This window comes from Dama dama, chromosome 4 (assembly GCF_033118175.1).
Source record: "Dama dama isolate Ldn47 chromosome 4, ASM3311817v1, whole genome shotgun sequence".
Lineage (NCBI taxonomy): Eukaryota > Metazoa > Chordata > Mammalia > Artiodactyla > Cervidae > Dama > Dama dama.
This window is the reverse complement of record NC_083684.1, coordinates 8,030,289-8,048,521: the sequence shown is the minus strand read 5'-3', so window position 1 is coordinate 8,048,521 and position 18,233 is coordinate 8,030,289. Positions and strand designations below refer to the sequence as shown.

Sequence of the window (18,233 nt, the reverse complement as noted above, 5' to 3'; positions counted from 1 at the left end):
CTCTGGAGAAGGGAAAGGCTACCCACTTCAGTATTCTGGCCTGGAGAATGCCACGGACTGTATAGTCCACATGGTCGCAAAGAGTCGGACACGGCTGAGAGACTTTCACTTCACTTCACTTCTGGATACCTCCTCTGTGCCAGGCACTGTGCCAGACCGTTAGGCAAATACTATTGTATTCTTACAGAGGAAGAAACTGAAGCTCAAAGAATTTGAGTGGTTTGCTCACACTGTCAGAAAGTGATGAGAATTGGAAAGGATTTGTCTGATTCCAAACCCTAGAATCTATCCTATATTATAACATCAGAATTTTTTTTTTTTTTAACGGCTCTGTCTACCCCAGATCGCGGGGGTGGAGAGCTACACGTTTTTGTGTCTGCTGCTGACAGATAAAGTACTGAGGACTTTATCTCATTAAGAAAACCTCTGTGAATATCTTTACTAGTGGCCTTGGAGCCCGACCCAGCGAGCCTGCCTGCCCGAGGCTGTGGGGTGAAGCCCTTGGCCTCTGAGCTCCTTGGAGCTCACTGTTTTCATTGAGCCACCCCCAGGGCTGCGGCTGCAGGCACCCCTTCCTTCTCCTCCACTGCAGAGCGGGGTCTGCTTTGCTAGGAACAGCTTTCCTGGAGGCCTCCTGGGTTCACAGAAGGAGCAGGTGCTGAAGTGAAGGAAGGAGGAGGAGACCTGGGCCAAAGGAAGAGAGGGGGTGACTCTAGGGGGAGAAAGAGGGATGGAGAGAGGTTTGCGGGAGGAAGTGGGCGAGTGGGAGCTGAGCACGGGACTGCTCTTTATTCATTCCATCATTCAACACATTGTTTTAACCACGGATGATGTCCCAGGCATGTTCCAGTGGCTGAGGACACAATAGGGAACAAACCACGGATCCAGCTTTAAGGGGGCCGTGTGGGAATAACAGCAATAGTCACAACAAGGGTTAGTAATTTTGGAGCATTTACTATGGAGTCAAGAATTTATCTTATCCTCATAATAATCTCAGGCATTTGATACAATTATTACCCCATTTCGCAGATAAAGAGTCCTGACACAGAATAACCATGTGACTGGCCAAGGTTACAAAGAGTTTGAGTGGAATGTAACATCTTCTCTGAAACTCACTGCTTGGGCCTCCCAGGCTCCCTCTTAATGACAGTGGTTTTGTAAAGTACATTCTAAGAAAAACTCAAGCAGAGCAAATGAAGCTCAAGGTCTCCCTGCCTATGCCCACGCCTGGCAGTATCCTCCTCCCTGCGCTCCGTCCAGTCCCGCTCCTGTCCATAGGTACTGTTACATCCACAGACATTTCTGACATGAGTAGCTTCCCATACATAATGTTCTTTTTTAACAAAATGTCTTGAACATCTTTCCCTATTGCATATGTCGATCTGGCCAATTATCTCTGTTGCAGAGTATTCCATTGTATGGATGTGCCTGATTTATTTTTCCAGTACCCTGGAGAGAGTGCGCGTGCGTCTCCACTTTCCCGAGATTACAAACAATGCTGCCATTCATAACTTTTCCAAAAGAGCCACACATCTTCTCGCTAGAGTTGTGACGGGCCCCATCACAACTCAGAAGGACCCCGTGATGAACGCGTGCAAGCCTGGTTCATTGCCAGTCCGACGGTAGTCGCTTACGCTGGGACACCACCTGTGGGTTTCCTCTCCGGGTTTGATTCCCGCCTCTGCGGAGGAGAGCGGCGGCCCGTTCCGCCGCGGCCTCAGGACTCCCCGACCCCGGGGTTAAACAAATGCACACACCCCAAGCCTGGGACTCGAGCCCCAGGAAACGCGTTCCGTCTCGGAGACGCCCCGGCTCCTCTGGGAGTTGTAGTTTTGCTGCCCCGCGGAGCCGCCGTCTCCCGCCCCAGCGCCCCTTCTCGAAGGGACGGCTCACTACCCTTTAGGAAGGCGTTGCTCGGACCGTGTCTGAGGACCCGCGGGGTCGCTCGGAGCCGGGATTCGGGGAGGGGCCGCCTCGGGTGTGGAGAGCGCTGAAACTACACTTCCCAGCACGCGCAGCGAGGCACGCCCCGCCCCGCCTTAGAGAGCTCGCGGCGCGGGGGCCGGGCGCAGGCAGGTACGTGGGTGCGCGCGGACCCGGCGCCGCGCGGGTACCCCCAGCCGTTTCGCGGACCCCTGCCCGCCTCTTGGGCCCTCAGGACGGAGCTGGGCCACTCGCTGCCCTTTTGCTTACAGGGAAGAGTCTCTCGGAACTCTGCCGGCGCCCCCGAGCGCCCGCTTGCCGTGGGGTGGCTGCAGGCCCCTCATCGCGTTGGCCCAGGTCTTTTAACAGGAGCTCTGGGACTTGGGGACGCCCGGGACAGGGACTCCAGGCGGCTGGGCCGCTGGGTGCCGGCGCTGGTGACTTTCCCTCTGAGGTCACTTTTCCTGCCTCATTTTACGCCGTCGGGTCTCGTCATTATCCACTCAACCATATTTCCTTTGTGTGATTTGCAGTGTAGTCTTTACTTCCAATCACCTTCTTTCTGCCTTCCTTTTCCCCCTTTTCTCTGTGAAACTACTTTTCCCCCTTTAAAATGCAAAAGCACTGGCCTACTTCTTTTCAAGAAGCAAATATGAAGAGGCCTTATTTTATTCGGTCCCTGACTCCCCTTCCCTATCCTAATTTTGGGCAGTGTGTGGCTGAGGGCATTAAAAACCTTTTCAACTTGACCTCAGTAGATGAAGTTCTGTTGGAAGAACTGCTCCACCGGCCCTCCAGTAGATGAAGTTCTGTTGGAAGTTCTGCTCCACCGGCCCTCCCCACGCTGAGCTTTGGATGTTGGAATGTTGGAATAGAGGCCTTACTATCTAAGATCTCTTTACAAATGTTAAGTATGACAGAGGGCAAAGACTCCAGGAGAGAGGTCTTGTTTCTGCAGGGTGCATAAGGACATGAATCTTGGAGCTGGACACACCTGACCTGTCTGTACAAGCTGTATATGACCTTCATTATCCCCATTACCTAAATAAGAATCTGAGCGACCCAGGTCCCAGTCATGGCTGCAGTATCAACTAACATTTGTGAACTGGACAGAATACTTCTCTGGCAGTGGTGTTGTGAGGATGAAAAATCAGTTGACTATGGGTCAGAGTGAGTGGCTGAGCTAACTCATAACGGCTGTCATCTTTAATGCCGTCCCTGACTCACTGTCACCTTGTATTGGGCACTTTACATATATTTAGTACTTTTGTTCTATTTTCCGTTCTACAAAGTAGGTTTGGTGTAGTGGTTAAGAGAATGGACTTTGGAAAAAAGGTGTCTGGGTTCAGATTTGGCTCTACCACTTGCTAGCTGTGTGAACTTGGGCAAGTCGATCTCTGTGTCTCAGTTTCTTCATCTTTAAGGATCAAGAGAGTACTTCCCAATACTTAGAGGTTCTTAGAGTAATTTTTCCTTTGATGGTGCCGAGAGGAAAATGACGTACTTGCCATATTGGTTGAGGTCCTCAGAAAAGCAGACAACAGGATGAGATGCAAGAGATTTATGGGGGGAGGCAGAAGGGGAGGGACCTGGAGGAAGCCGCGAGAGCTGTCTGTTTGCATTCCAGGTCCGCTTCCTGTGACAGAATACCAGAAGGAAGACAGGAGTTATGCCCAGAAGCTCTCAGACTGCAGTGCGGTTCTGAGACAGCTTCTGTTGGGTTGAATGGGGAGTTCTGGCACCAAGGAGGCCTCCCAGGGGATCCCTATCTTGTCTCAGTGGGTCTGTCTTCTTCCAGTCGTTGGCTGATGGGTCGCCGGGCCTCCGTGCGGATGAGGTGGGGGGCATCTGTCGTTACGCTTCCTACCACCGGAGGCCAGAGCTGGTTAGGGGGTGCCAAAGGTCACACACGGAGTTGGTGGCCAGCCCGGAATCCCCAGCCACACCCTTCACTGGGAAGGCCCGATGGGTAACCTGGGGAATGCCTCTGACCTCAGATCCCTGGCCAAGATCTCCTGCTCAGATTTCCCTCTGGCTTCCCCTCCTGAGCTGAGCGGGGAGCCGAGCAGTTTCTGTTCGTGGCAGAGGCTTTTCCTGGAAGCTCGTGGGAGTGTGGGTGTTGCTAAGTGGCAGTATCTGTCAGCCCGAACCACGGCTTGTGGCAGCAGAGTCTGACACAGGAAGAAACGGACCGAGATTCAGGTTTCTTGTTGGCTCCGACTGGAATGCCAGTGGACTGTGGACGGAGGTGTGCTCAGGGCCCTTCTGGGGGATCATGCAGCTTGCTCCACCGGCCCTCCCCACGCTGAGCTTTGGGGGCTGGAAGGAAGAGGCGGGAGGGGCTGCTTCGTGGGACCACCGTGGGCAGCACACTCCGAAGGACCCGCTATGGAGGTCTTGGGGAGGCCGAGCCTCGGAGGTTAGACCATTTTCTTACCTGGCAGGAGAGGAGCGTTGCAGGGATAGGAGTGGGTGAAGTCGCGGCTTTGGCGTCACCTTCCCCCTACTGCCTAGAGTGCTCTGGAGGAAGGTGACTGACAGGTGGGGTTGCAGCCCCATCTAGCTTGGAGTCTCTGAGAGGGGAGGTCCCCTCCGAGGGCCCTGTAGTGGGTGCTGTGGGCACACTGCCCTTGAACAGACTGGTGCACCCCTCCCAGAGCTTGCCTCTTTGCAGGGAATTGCCCTTACCCTCAGGAGCCTGGACAGAGAGCCTCCCTCCCCAGCCTCAGCTCAGAGCCAGTGATTGGGCGATGAGGGGCCTGCAGCCCCATGCTTTAAGTGGGGGCCCGCTGTCAACAACACCACACCCTCCCCTTACTTCCCCTTACTTCCTCTCCTGAGGAAATCTCAAACTATAAAGACAAAGATACAGTCATCATGTGACCCAGTAATCCCACACCCCGGTGTCCACCTGGAGAGATGTCTTATGTTCACGTTAAATCTACACGCGAATGTTGATAGCAGTTCTATTCATGATTACCAAAACCTGGAAGCAGCCCAGATAGCCTTCCTTTAGTGGGTGGGTAGAGAAACAGACTGTGGAATGTCCAGGCGATGGAGCACTGCTTGGCAAAAAAGGAGAAAGAGCTACGGCTATGCTTAGCCAACTCAGATGGCTCTCAGAGGCGTTGTGTTGAATGAAAGAAGCCAATCTCGAAAGAGTACATTCCAGCTATAGCTTTGGAGAACAGATGGCTGGTTGTCAGAGGTGACAGATGGAGGAGGGTGTGACTGTAAAGGGTTGAGGTATAGGAGTTCTTTCAGATGCAGATGGTGGTAGTGACCACAAGAATCTATATGTGTGTTAAAATTCATAAAACTATTTACAACCAAAAAAATCAATTTTAGGATATGCTAATTTAAAAACATTCGCACATCTCTGTATCTCTGCCCAGAAAACCCCTCAACTGTGGCCAGAATGGAGCAGCCAAAGGGCGTTGACTGGACGGTCATCATCCTGACGTGTCAGTACAAGGACAGCGTTGAGGTCTTTCAGAGAGGTAGTTGACCCTCCCTCTGCACACTGCCCCTGATGTAGAACCACTCCCTGTTCCTTGCCACATATCCCTGGAGCCCCAGGAGCCGGGCAGTCCCAGGTTCAAACCCAGATTTCTGCTTCTTCCTTGCCATGTGACCTCAGACACATGTCACTTCACTGAGACTTGCTTTTCTTATCTGTGAAATGGGGGTAACTGTCCTTACCTCACTGAGCTGGGAAAAGATCTAATGAGCTACTAGATGAAAAGGTGCTAAGTCAAAGAAGAGAAAACAATGGCGGTTGGGAGGTTTGCTCTAGGTGCTCGGGAATGGGGGGCGAGGTGCTGGGGGGCAAGTCCCAGCCGTGTTCTGACTGCAGAGCTGGAAATACGGCAGAAGCGAGAGCAGATCCCTGCCGGGACGCTGCTGCTGGCTGTGGAGGACCCTGAGGTTCACGTGGGCAGTGGAGGAGCCACCCTCAACGCCCTGCTGGTGGCCGCTGAGCACCTGAGTGCCCGCGCCGGCTTCACTGTGAGTGGTCCCGACGTACCCTCCTTGGCACAGTGGGGTGGGGGCTTCAAGCGGAGCCTTTCCCTGGTCCCTGCTCCTCGGGCCTCACTGCCCTGCCCCGTTCAGGGTCAGCATCGTGCTCGCGTCTGTAGATTGGGCAGACTCACCCAGGTGAGGGCAGAATGTAGGGCCAGCCTGTCGTAGTGGTTCAGAGCCAGTGTCAGAGTTAGGCTTTCTGGCTGCTCTTGAGAAAGCTCGTCTTGCCACCCTGGGCTCTCCTTCCCATGTGGCAGTGGCTTGCTGGAACTGGGCTGCAGCAGCCCACGTCCCCCACACACGCAGTCGCTTCACTCGTCACCCTGCCCTGGCACGGGGAGTGAGCATGGCTGTAGACATGGGTGCAGCCTGGCAATGGGCGTGGCACCAGCGAGTCAGGGACCACTGCGTGGCTGCAAGCTTCCCTACAAACGGGGCAGGGGGCAGCCCACCAGAGGGCCGCTTTGTCCCCTCATCTGTCTCGTGCCTGCCTCTGGCCATTGGTCTTACCTGTTATTCCTTTGCTACTTGTGTGGACTGGTGCTGGGGTTTCTCCCTGGAGGGGAGGCTGCCATCCTTGGCTGCCACTTGTCTAGACCTCTGTCAACAGGGCTCTCCCACTTCTGATAGGTGGTCACGTCAGATGTTCTGCACTCGGCCTGGATCCTCATCCTGCACATGGTTAGTAGAATGCCCGGCAGGGCCCACGCAGAAGGATGGAGCCGCTGATTCTTGGGGTTGGACCGGACTTTAGAGGGCTTCTACCTCTGCATGCAAGGTGTCCCTTGTGCTCATTCAGAACTGTCAGAATCAGAATTGATCCAGGTGTTCAGAATAGGGAACTGGATTAATAAAAACAGCATATCCTCCTGGAGGAATATTAGACAGTAAGTAAAAGGTCCATTTAACTCTTTGCACTCACCTGTACATTGACTGACTCTGTGACCTGGGGCAGTGGTCACATGATCACTTCTAGGCCTGTTAACAATTCCTCCTCCTTGTGGCTGTGTTGAGATGACCCATTAAATGTTTAAATTGGGGCTGGGCCTGGCTCATTGTGAGTGTCAGTGAATGTATTTTCATTATTCAGTGAAAAAGGCGAGCCACACAAGTTTGAATAGAATGATCTCAGCTTTTTTAATGGAAAGTTTGGTTGAGATCATTATAGATGCACATGTAAGAAACAGTCCAGAGAGAAACCTCTGTAAACATTGCCCAGATCCCTGCAATGGTCATATTTTCCAAAACTATAGTATAATCACAGCCAGGATATTGACATTGATTTATTTCTCCAGTTTGACTTACACTCCTGTGTATGTGTGTGTGTGTGTGTAAAGTTCTATTTTCTCCACCTTTTCAATTTTTGTAAAAAAAAATAGTCTTCATATGAGGTATATGAAAGGATATATACCTCACAAATGAGGGCAATGGTTATTATTCCCGAGGGATTGTTTTTCCTTTTGTGTATCTGCATTTTCTAATTTTTCTTTACCATAATCGTTTCATTTCAAAAATTATATGAAAAAATTATTGAGAAAAACCCTGGTCAGAGTGCTGTAGCCTGGTGGCTTTCCGCTCCGGCCCTCTGCCCCAGGCTCCTCTGCCTGTCCCCACTCCCCCAGGGTCGAGACTTCGCCTTCGACGACTGTGGCCGGGCCTTCACCTGCCTCCCTGTGGAGAACCCCCAGGCCCCCGTGGAGGCTGTGGTCTGCAACCTGGACTGCCTGCTGGACACCATGAGCCATCGGGTGAGGCCGGGCCCTTGTCCTGTTCCCCGCCGTGCCCCAGCCACGGTCTTTGCTGGCTGAGACGGGACGCCAGAACAATGGCTTTGGGTGCCCGCGTTCAGCCACACTATTCAGGAGGGTGGTGCGCCGCCCTGGGGGAGGCGTGGCCCCAGAAGTAGGTGGGAGGGCGGGCATGGACACCGCAGGTCTGGGGGCCCCGGCCCCTCAGCAGCCCGGTCCCCCAGAACAGGCGGAGGCCGCCAACTCTCTCTGTCCCCGCAGCTGGGCCCGGGCTCCCCGCCGGGCGTGTGGGTGTGCAGCACGGACATGCTGCTGTCGGTGCCTCCGAGCCCAGGTGAGCCTGCGGAGGTTTGCGGCGGCCTTCCCTGCCCGCCCGCGCCCGCTCTGCCTCTCCTCTCCCACCCGCCATCTCGGCCTGGCCCGCTGCCCCTGCGGAAAGGGCGCTCTGAGGTTTTCGGGATGGAGCCTAGAGCAGGAGGCAGGCCTCCCCCGCCGCGCCTCCCTCTGCTGCCCGTGGGATGGAGGCACCCAGTCCTGTCCCTTTGGCCTCTAAGGGCTCCGGGGATGAGCTTTGGGGGGTGAGGTGCTGTCATCCTCCCAGGGGAACGCCCATGTTGGAAACCACGAAAATGCCCTTTCTCTAGAGGTGCCTGAACGCCCCTGCCCTGAGAGCGTGCTCCTCCTGGCAGGGCCCCCCACCCCGCCCTTGCCTTGGCTTGGGGTCCCTGGAGAGCCTCCTGCCTCCCCCACCCGCAGGCATCAGCTGGGATGGCTTCCAAGGAGCCCGAGGGATTGCCCTTCCGGGGAGCACAGCCTACGCCCGGAGCCACGGCGTCTACCTGACTGACCCCCAGGTAGGGCCCCGGGAAGTGGTCTGTGCAGCCTGGTCCTGGCTCCTAGCCAGCCTGGGTTTGAGGTTTTCCCTACGGCAGCAGCTCCTGTGCTCACTTAGTCCTTTACCAAACATGAGTTGCCCCTGACCCTGTGCCGGGCTCTGTACCTGCACTTGGGGCCCTGGAGACATTCAAAGCCGTGGAGACGGTCTGCTGTGGGGCCGGGGCAGGTCTTGGGCACGGGTGCCCCCGGGGGTGTCCCGGCCCCATCAGACTTGTGTCCGAGGTTTTCATCTGGAGAACGCCCTCCTTCTCAGTCTCTTTGCCTCTGCCCCTAACTCTGTTTCCTCCTCCTGCCTAGGGCTTCGTTCTGGACATTTACTACCAGGGCACTGAGGCAGAGATACAACGGTGCGCCAGGCCTGATGGGCGGGTGCCGCTGGTACGGCTGCCAGCCCCCAGGGTGGGGGGCTTGGAGACTTTATGGGATGGGAGAGGGAGGGCTTGCCTTTGTGCCCAGGGCAGAGCACCCCACCTTCCAGGGAAGGCTAGAACCGGAATCTGAGGCAGATCTGGAACAGGTATTCAGGGGGGCAGGTGGCGCCAAAACCTAGGGACAGGGTTAGCCTTGGCATTCAGAGTCTTGTCCCGAATGAGAAAGGCCAGAACCAGGCTCAAGGGATATTTCTAGAAGGGAGGACAGAGATGTAAGTGGTGGGTAAGAGTCTGGGACTAGACTGTAGGGAAGACGGAGGAGCCCTGAAAATTGAGGGGTCCCCAGAAGGCCCTGTCGCGGGGCCCTTGGTGGGGAGCTGCCTCCAGTCCGCCTGGAGTCCCAGCGCTGCAGTGGCCCAGAAGATGAAGACCCTGTCCCGTGTGGCCTGGGGGCCCGTCTGCCCCCGCCCTCCCCAGCTCGGGCACACGCCTGGCCCCGGGGTCTCTTTCCTGACCCTGTGGGGGTCCCTGCAGGTGTCTGGAGTTGTCTTCTTCTCTGTGGAAACTGCTGAGCGCCTCTTGGCCACCCACGTGAGCCCGCCTCTGGACGCCTGCACCTACATGGGCTTGGACTCGGGAGCCCGGCCTGGTCAGGTGCCCAGGAGTGGGGACCGGGATGGCCTGGGCGAGAGGCCCTGACGCTGCTGGTCTGGCAGCGGGGCCTCGGGCCAGTCTGTTCCCTTCTGTGTGTCGGTCACTCTGGGGAGGGAATGGGCCCCGCTCAGCCGGGGAGCCCACTGACAGAAGCGCCCGCCCCTGTCCCAGCTGTCTCTATTTTTTGACATCCTGCTCTGCATGGCCCGGAACGTGCAAAGGGAGGACTTCCTGGTGGGGTGGCCCCCGGAGATGGGGCAAGGTGACGCGGACGTCGCGGGCTATCTGCACGGCGCCCGAGCTGAGCTGTGGAGGCAGCTCCGCGGTCAGCGGCTCACAGTGGGTGGGTCCTGCCTCTCCGCGCTCTGGGTGGGGAAGCCATGGGGGTGGGGAGCCAGAGGAGGCTCCTCCCTCACCCTCTGGCCCCTGGGCCCCTAGGCCAGGCCAGCCTCGTGAGCGCCTGCGCGGGACAGCTACCTTCTACCGGTTCCGAGTCCCCTGCTGACATACCACTTCCCTTCTTCCTTCGTCTCATTCTTGGGCCCCCCGTCCTGGTCTTGCTGCTTTGTAGCTGGGTGACTTTGGGCAGGTTGCCGAGCCTCTCTGGATCTTAGCTTCCCATCAGCACAGTGGGCTCATTCATGCCTGCCCTCCCAGGCCCTGGTGAAGCCATGTTTTCTGGTGGGAGACCTAGCCTGGCGTCAAGAGCTGCAGGAGGTGGGACATTGAGGTCAGTACTTGTGTCTCTACAGCGTATATCCCTGACGGCAGCTACAACTACATGACCAACTCAGCCAGTGAGTTTCTGCACAGTCTCACATCCCCGGGGGCTCTGGGGGCCCAGGTCGTACACTCCCAGGTGGAGGTAAGACCTGCTTGGAGGTGAAGCCCGCAGAGGTGCCTACAGGGTGCTTGGAGACGGTGGCCATGGGGGGCTGCAGGAAGGGGTGGGAACAGCTCATGCTTAGGACAGACTATGAGCGTAGGTGTTATTACCCCATTTCACACAGGAGTCACTGGAGGCTCAGAGAGGTTAAGTAACTTGCTTAAGGCCACAGAGCCAGTAAGTAGCCAAGTCAGGATTCTACATCTAAGTCTGACTGATTGAGAAGGTAGAGAAGAGTCCCCCCCAACCCTTTCTGAAGGGTCTGCTCTGGGAGTCAGGCAAATTCATGGTGATGGGCAGGTAGAGTGCAGAGGCAACCCTCAGGGTGACAGGGGTTGGACTAGCTGGACAGGTGGGAGTTTTCTGGGGGGCTGTCATCTGGTGGGACCCCCATTTCTGGGTTCAGGTTTGCTCTGGAGGGGAGCGTGCCCCTGGCGGAACAGCAGGAGCCAAGTTGGGGTGGGAGTCAGCCTGAGGCTGGGGCCAGGGAGGTGCGGAGGGGAGTCCGGCTGGCCCGCTGGCGTGGAGCGGCAGGAGCTCTGGCTGGGGCTGGGCTGTGGAGGAGGACTGGGGCCGCCCCTGCTGGGCCTCACGGCTTTCTCCCGGGTCTGCAGGAGCGGCCGCTGCTGGGGGCCGGGAGCGCTGTGGTCAGCTGCCTGCTGGAGGGCCCCGTGCGGCTGGGCCCCGGGAGCGTCCTGCAGCACTGCCACCTGCGGGTGAGGCTGGGCGTGCAGGGGGGAGGCCCGCTCCGGGGCCGCCTGGGCTCCGCTGAGCACGCAGACCCTGTCCTCTCCCCCCAGGGCCCCATTCACGTTGGCACTGGCTGCTTCCTGAGTGGCCTGGACATGGCCCAGTCCCAGGCGCTGCATGGCGTGGAGCTGCGTGACCTCGTCCTGCGGGGACACCACGTGCAGCTGCACGGCGCCCCCAGCCGGGCCTTCACCCTCGTGGGCCGCCTGGACAGCTGGGAGGTAGGTGCTCAGTGGCCTCCCCTCAACCCCAGTTTTAGGCCTTGGGGGCTCCGGTGTCCCCAGCACAGCGCCCACTCCCCTGCGGCGCTCTGCGAGTGCTCACCTGGGGGATACAGGCTCTGAGGAGGATGTGGCCGGTAGGGCCGTCTCTCTTCCTGCCCCCTCTGGCCCCGACCCCTGTCCCCTGGCCTTATTGTCCTTAACCCCTTCCTATGGCCCTGTCAGCCCTGACTGCTTCCTTCTCTTCCCCCAGAGACAGGGGACAGGAACGTATCTCAACATGTCTTGGAGTAAATTCTTCCAGAAGACGGGCATCCGGTAGGGTGGATGGCCCCATGGGGCCCCGTGGGCCTTGGCAGCTGGGGTGGCAGCCGCCTGGAGGCTCAGGGCCCACCCCCCTCAATCCCTGGGGCCTGGGGTAGTTTTGAGCAGCCTCATCTGCCCTAGCATCTTCCCCCTGGGCTACTCCAGATTCCTGACTGTGCCCAGGCTTTGGGGTTTTGTTCAGCGGCCTGGGAAAGGAGGCAGGCCAGCTGGGCCTCCCTCCCTGAATCACTCGCTTATCTGGTCTCTGGAGGAGTTCGTCCTGTTCCCAGGAAGGAGCCAGGCCCCCGCTGACAGGTGGTCGGGGCTGGGGGACCAGGCAGGAGCCCCTGCTCCCCTCCTGCTGATGCGGCTTCTCTCCACTTCAGGGATTGGGACCTGTGGGACCCAGATGTGCCCCCCGCTGAGCGCTGCCTCCTCAGTGCCCGTCTCTTCCCCGTGCTCCACCCCTCGAGGGCCCCGGGCCCCTGGGACCTGCTGTGGATGCTGGACCCCCAGGAGGACGGGGGCCGGGCCCTGCGGGTTTGGCGGGCTTGCTGGCGTCTATCCTGGGAGCAGCTGCAGCCATGCCTGGATCGGGGTGCCACGCTGGCCGCCCGCCGGGACCTGTTCTTCCGCCAGGCCCTGCACAAGGCGCGGCACGTGCTGGAGGCCCGGCAGGACCTCAGCCTGCGCCCACTGACCCGGGCTGCTGTCCATGAGGGCTGTACTGGGAGCCTGCTGGCCACGCTGGACCAGGGTGAGTGTGCTGGGCACACAGCTGAGAAACCAGACCCTGCATCACCTGCCCTATCTGCCCTCTAGGTCATCAACCTCGGGCATTAGGGAGACATGAGACTCTAAAGCAGGGGGGAGACACAAGTGGAGTTTACCGTCTGGGTGCTAGGAAGTTCCATCCGAGTCAGTGAGGGGTTTGGGGAGAGGCGGGGCCCTGGGGCTGAGCCTCTGGGTCCCTTGAGCATTGGCAGAGCATGCATTCTGTGCCGGATGGGGTGAAGCGCTCCAGCGGGGGGCTCAGGCAGCGCCTTGTTCCCTGTCGATGCTGTTCACTCAGCCACCCAGGGGGACTGAGGATGAACCCAGGTGGTTTGCCTCCCGAGGCTGAGCTCTTACTCACTAAGGGCGTCCTGGGCTGGGACTCGCCAGGATGAGAACTTTGCCAGGCGGAGAAGTGGGGAGCACTCTCAGGCCAGGATACATGTGGGGCCACAGTGCAGAGGTGTGAGGAGTCTGGGGTGTTTGAGGGCAGAGGGCCTTGGGGACGGGCTCCTCCGCAGCTGCCCGCCTCCTGGTCTATCAGTGGCAGCTGGTGCGGAAGACCCTGGCGTGGCCGCCCGGGCCCTGGCCTGCGTGGCGGATGTCCTGGGCTGCATGGCAGAGGGCCGAGGCGGCTTGCGCAGTGGGCCGGCCGCCAACCCCGAGTGGGTGCAGCCCTTCCTCTTCCTGGAGCGTGGAGACCTGGCGCGGGGTGTGGAGGCGCTCACCCAGGAGCGGGCCAGGTGGCTGAGCAGGTAGGCTGAGGGCTTCCCTGCTGGCCTTGGAGGTGGGAGCTCAGACGGACGGGGTGGCCCCAGGCGGCCAGGGCAGTGGGACCCAGGGCGACCGCTGGCCGCCAGCCTGGGCCGCACGCCCCTCCCTCCCTCCCGCAGGCCAGCCTTGCTGGTGCGGGCTGCCCGCCACTACGAGGGGGCTGGGCAGCTGCTGATCCGCCAGGCCGTGATGTCCGCCCAGCGCTTCGTCCGCTCCGTGCCGGCGGAGCTGCCGGCGCCCGGTCAGTGGGTGGTGGCTGAGTGCCCGGCGCGGGTGGACTTCTCAGGTGAGCCCGTGGAGGAGGGTGGGGTGGGGGTCGGCACCCCAGAGCTGAGCTGGCAGCCCCCCGAGACCAGCTGGGTCTCGTTCCGTCGCCACAGGGGGCTGGAGTGACACGCCGCCCCTGGCGTACGAGCTCGGTGGGGCCGTGCTGGGCCTGGCCGTGCGAGTGGACGGCCGCCGGCCTATTGGGGCCAGGGCTCGCCGCATCCCGGAGCCCGAGCTGCGGCTGGCGGTGGGGCCCCGGCAGGACCAGACAGCCGTGAAGATCGTGTGCTGCAGCCTGGACGACATGCGGGGTTACTGCCAGCCCCAGGCCCCAGGTCAGCGCGTCTGAGACGTGCGCGGCGGGGCGTGGGGGCGGAGCCCCAGAGCCCGCGGGCCACAGGGGCGGGCCTGAGGGGTCCCCTGCCGTCACCCCCTAGCCCACACGGGTGCAGGAGGGAGAGCAGCCTGCTGGTGCCCCAGAGCCCGCAGGGCCTGTCGTGACTGGGGAGGGGGTGTGCACTGCTGCTGGGCTGAGCCCCTGGCCGCGCGGAGACGGGGTGGGGTCTGTTTCCGCTGGAGACCAGACGCCCCGCTGGGGGCTGCTCGCTCCGCAGGGGCGCTGCTGAAGGCGGCCTTCATCTGCGCGGGCGTCGTCAGTGTCTCCTCCGAGCTCTCGCTGAGGGAGCAGCTGCTGCGTGCCTTCGGGGGCGGCTTCGAGCTGCACGCCTGGTCTGAGCTGCCCCACGGCTCCGGCCTTGGTGAGTGGGTCCGCGCCTGCCGCCCACCGGCCCCCTCGCCCCTTCAGCCTCGCCCTGGCCCCCTCGCCGGGCCCTGCCCCGTGGAGCGGGATGGGCTGGCGGAGCGGCTTCATGCCGGCCCTCTCCTGCCCTGCAGGCACCAGCAGCATCCTGGCGGGGGCCGCCCTGGCCGCGGTGCAGCGGGCCGCAGGCCGCGCGGTGGGCGCAGAGGCCCTGGTCCACGCAGTACTGCACCTGGAGCAGGTGCTCACCACAGGTAGGGGGGGGTGCCCCTGGGCAGAAGGGGGCTTATCAGCAACAGGGGCTCCCCTGGACCTGCAGAGCGCCCACAAGTGCGCAGGGCCGCACAGTGATTAAGAGCTGCCTTCTTATCCCTCTGACACCCTCTCTGGTAGCTTTCAGAATGAAATATTTCTACCTCAAAGGACTTGATGTAGAAACATACTGTTAAGAGTCCGTGCAGCATCTTTCCTGTTACGTATTCCTTCTGTCTGTGCTCCTAAGGGCTGTCCCTCAGGACGGGACTGGGTTTGGAGTAGGGGACAGGCCCATCAGCCTGCTTTTCAGCACCTTGTCCCTCCCCTGGCTGGGGCCCCCACCACCTGAGGGGGCGAGGCGCAGGGCCGTGGTCATACAGAATGCCTAGCACCAGGCTTCTCACCACGGCGGCCCCTCAGCGTCCACACAGTAGAGAGCAGTGAGGCCTGTCGGCTCCAGGGTGCTCTGCTCACCTCCGGATGCCGAGCCCCCCTCCAGCACAGCCCTGGGAAGGAAGCTGCCGCAGAGACACAGAGATGCCCGCTGACGGTCTCTTCCCTGGCCGCCGAGTAGCCCAGCTCCTCCTCTCACTGTCCTGACTCACATCCTGTAATAGGTGGTCATTAGCACAAAGGCCCGATGGGGAAGCCTTTTAGTTTTCTTTTGAAGTGTACCAATCATATCCTTCATTTGGTTAAATGACAGCTGTTTATTAGATACCCACTCTGTATTGGGCCCTGGGGATAGAATGAACAATAACAGGGTCCTTGCCATCAGAAGTCATATGGGCTGTTGGAGACAAACATTAATCAATAGCCACTCAAATGAACGTATAATTACGAGCTATGCTAGGTGCTCTGGAGGGGAGGGGTGCCATTAAGGAGTTCTCGGCGTTCCAGGCCGTGACACTCACCACGTTTGGCGGGAGCGTTCCAGATGCCTCCTGCCATTTGCGTTTCATACTCGAAACCCTTGCAGGCCTTTCTCCAAATATCAAAGACCTATCCCAGAATCACCTTAGGTTTTGACATTTTTATGTAGCTGCCAGAAGAAAAGAGATCCATACCTTTCATTACTGAAGCAGAATGTGAATAAGATATTTTATATAAAGTTTGATAAAAGAAGCTTATTTCCACCATCAACACCCTTTATCAGGCAAGCCAGGGTGCAGGGACTGTTAGGCTGTAGGGAGAGTCCTGTGCCATCCTGCCCTCGGGGGAAGGTTGGGGTAAGGTCTTAATCCTTCGATGTGGTTTACCCCAGTTCCAAGAACACATTAGGTCTGCAGCAAACCTCAGGCCTTGGGTTACGTCCTAAGCTTGGGCTCTGGAACGAAGCCCCTTCCCCTGGGCTTGTCTTGCTCCCAGGGCTAGGGCAGAAGCTGTACAACTCAGCTGACTCAGTGTTGGTGGGGGAAGCTGTCTTCCCAAGGCCAGCAGCCTGGCCCGGGAGAGGGAAGCCTGGTCGGGGGACCCCAGCGGTGACGGGGTTGGGGCTCTCGTAGGAGGTGGCTGGCAGGACCAGGTGGGTGGCCTCCTGCCCGGCATCAAGGTGGGGCGCTCCCGGGCCCAGCTGCCACTGAAGGTGGAAGTGGAGGAGGTCTCTGTGCCTGAGGGCTTTCTCCAGAAGCTCAACGACCACCTGCTCCTGGTGTACACTGGGAAGACCCGCCTGGCCCGGAACCTGCTTCAGGTTAGCCGCGGCCCCAGGAGGGAGGAGGCGGACCGCTCAGCGGGGCTTGGCAGCTCCTCTGCCTCCTCCTCACGGCTCCTGCCCTCCCTGCAGGATGTGCTGAGGAGCTGGTATGCCCGGCTGCCTGCCGTTGTGCAGAACGCCCGCCGCCTGGTGCAGCAGACCGAGGAGTGTGCGGAAGCCTTCCACCAAGGTGAGGCGCTTCCCCACTGGAGCTCAGGACCCCGGAGCGAGTGCCTGCTGCGACTCGCGGGCCTGCGGCCAGGGGGCCCTGCAGGGCTTGGCACTGCCCTCGGCACGAGGCCCCGGGGTCAGAGGCCACAGTCTGTCCTCTGCAGGCTCCAGTGCTTAGGTGCGAGCCGTGTCTCAGAACAGCACTTGCACCCTGGGGAAGGCCTGCAGCCCAGTTACCGGGAAGCGGGTGGGGGAAGAGGCTCGGCTCCACAGCTGGGTTCCGGGGAGTCAGCGCCGATCAGGGCCACACAGCTAAAGGATCACTGTGCTGGGCACCATGCCAGCGGCTTTGTGCTCAAACCACCCCGAGAGGGGTTTTGCAGCTCCTGTTTCCAGCCAGTACTGGACCCAGGTTCTGACCCAGGATGCTGGTTAAGCAGTGCCTCTTGGCACCTCATCCAGCCTACAGATGGCCCCCGCTCTGTCCCCACCCCAGGGAGTCTGCCTCTGCTGGGCCAGTGCCTGACGTCATACTGGGAGCAGAAGAAGCTCATGGCTCCAGGCTGTGAGCCCCTGGCGGTGCGGCGTATGATGGATGTCCTGGCCCCCCACGTGCACGGCCAGAGCCTGGCAGGAGCAGGTGGCGGGGGCTTTCTCTGTCTACTGACCAAGGAGCCACGGCAGAAGGAGGCTCTGGAGGCCGTGCTGGCCAAGACGGAGGTACCGGGTGGTTGGGGTACGCTAACTGGTGGGGACAGGAGCCCTCCCTGTGGCCCACCAGTTAACCAGGGCTACAGCTGTAAGCCCCCTTGGCCCTGCAGCCTAAGTCCAGCCCCCTGAGGGCCTGAAATCCACGCAGAGCCCACTAACACCTCCCATCCTTTGCTCCTAGGGCCTCGGGAACTACAGCGTCCACCTGGTAGAAGTGGACACTCAGGGCCTGAGCCTGCAGCTGCTGGGGACTGAGACTTCCACCTGAGACCCCTTCTCTTGAGGCTCATCCCTCTGCAAGAGGAGATAGCCTGCAGCTGCAGCAGTCCCTCCTGTCCTTCCTCAGGGGAGCGTTCAGCCTTCTCTCCACCCTTCTCTGTGAATCTGCTTCCAAAGGAAAGCGACCCAAGTTCTAGCCCGGCCCTTTCTAAAACTTGGTGAAGCAGAGATGGTGCTTGGGAACAACCACCCTGGTTGACGTTGGCCTAGGCTCAGCCTGTGCTCCATCTGGACCTAGGAAAGTCCTATGCTAAGCATCCCCTGTGGTCTTTACAAATCCAATGGCCCTGCTTGGGCCTTGGCCTTCTCACTCTCCACCAGGGCCTGGAAGAAGGAATGACAACCAGCCTTGGCAGACTGCTGGGGTCCCTTGGTAAGGCCGACCTTGAAGAGGCCTTGGGGGCATTTCCTGTGGCCTTCCTTAGAGGTCCAGCTTTTGCCTGAGTAGAGACTTCCTGTTCAACACTCCCTCCCAGGCTGAGCCAATGGAGGAGTGGGAACATGTCTGTGGCAGAGAGCCAGTGCAGTCCTGCAGCAAGCTGCTGCTGACTGAGGCCTTAACCAGCCCTGCTGCAGCTCTACCACGTGCCTGTGGGTTCTCCGTCTTCCTGGAATAGATTCACTCTGCCCGTCCAGGTTGTCCTCGTGAAGATCCTTTCTGCTCCCGCTGGGACTGTGGGAGCCTGCCCCCGGGATGATCCGGCTTCTGGTGCCAAGGGCCAAGAAGGGATGAGGGTCTGGGACTGGGTGAGGCCTGTTGTCATGTG

The 18,233-nt window shown here is 59.5% G+C and overlaps 1 protein-coding gene across 4 annotated transcripts; it reads left to right on the top strand.

The window, feature by feature from the left end:
- Positions 1-1,978: 1,978 nt before the first annotated feature.
- FCSK (fucose kinase) lies at positions 1,979-18,199 on the top strand. 4 transcript variants are annotated; one of them, XM_061137584.1, is made up of 24 exons: positions 1,979-2,076; positions 5,319-5,423; positions 5,780-5,931; positions 6,577-6,627; positions 7,569-7,694; positions 7,956-8,028; positions 8,451-8,548; positions 8,889-8,969; positions 9,497-9,616; positions 9,788-9,959; positions 10,369-10,481; positions 11,117-11,218; positions 11,303-11,473; positions 11,727-11,791; positions 12,166-12,536; positions 13,098-13,308; positions 13,447-13,613; positions 13,708-13,929; positions 14,209-14,352; positions 14,489-14,608; positions 16,115-16,302; positions 16,396-16,495; positions 16,973-17,196; positions 17,369-18,199. In XM_061137584.1, the coding sequence occupies exons 2-24, from the start codon at positions 5,342-5,344 to the stop codon at positions 17,453-17,455; spliced, it is 3,240 nt and encodes a 1,079-aa protein (XP_060993567.1). In that variant the 5' UTR covers positions 1,979-2,076; positions 5,319-5,341; the 3' UTR covers positions 17,456-18,199. The 4 variants fall into 4 exon arrangements, with proteins under 4 accessions (XP_060993567.1, XP_060993571.1, XP_060993561.1 ...); XM_061137588.1 differs by lacking the exon at positions 1,979-2,076 and adding an exon at positions 2,093-2,377; XM_061137578.1 differs by lacking the exon at positions 1,979-2,076 and adding an exon at positions 2,384-2,834.
- The last annotated feature ends 34 nt before the right edge of the window (positions 18,200-18,233 follow it).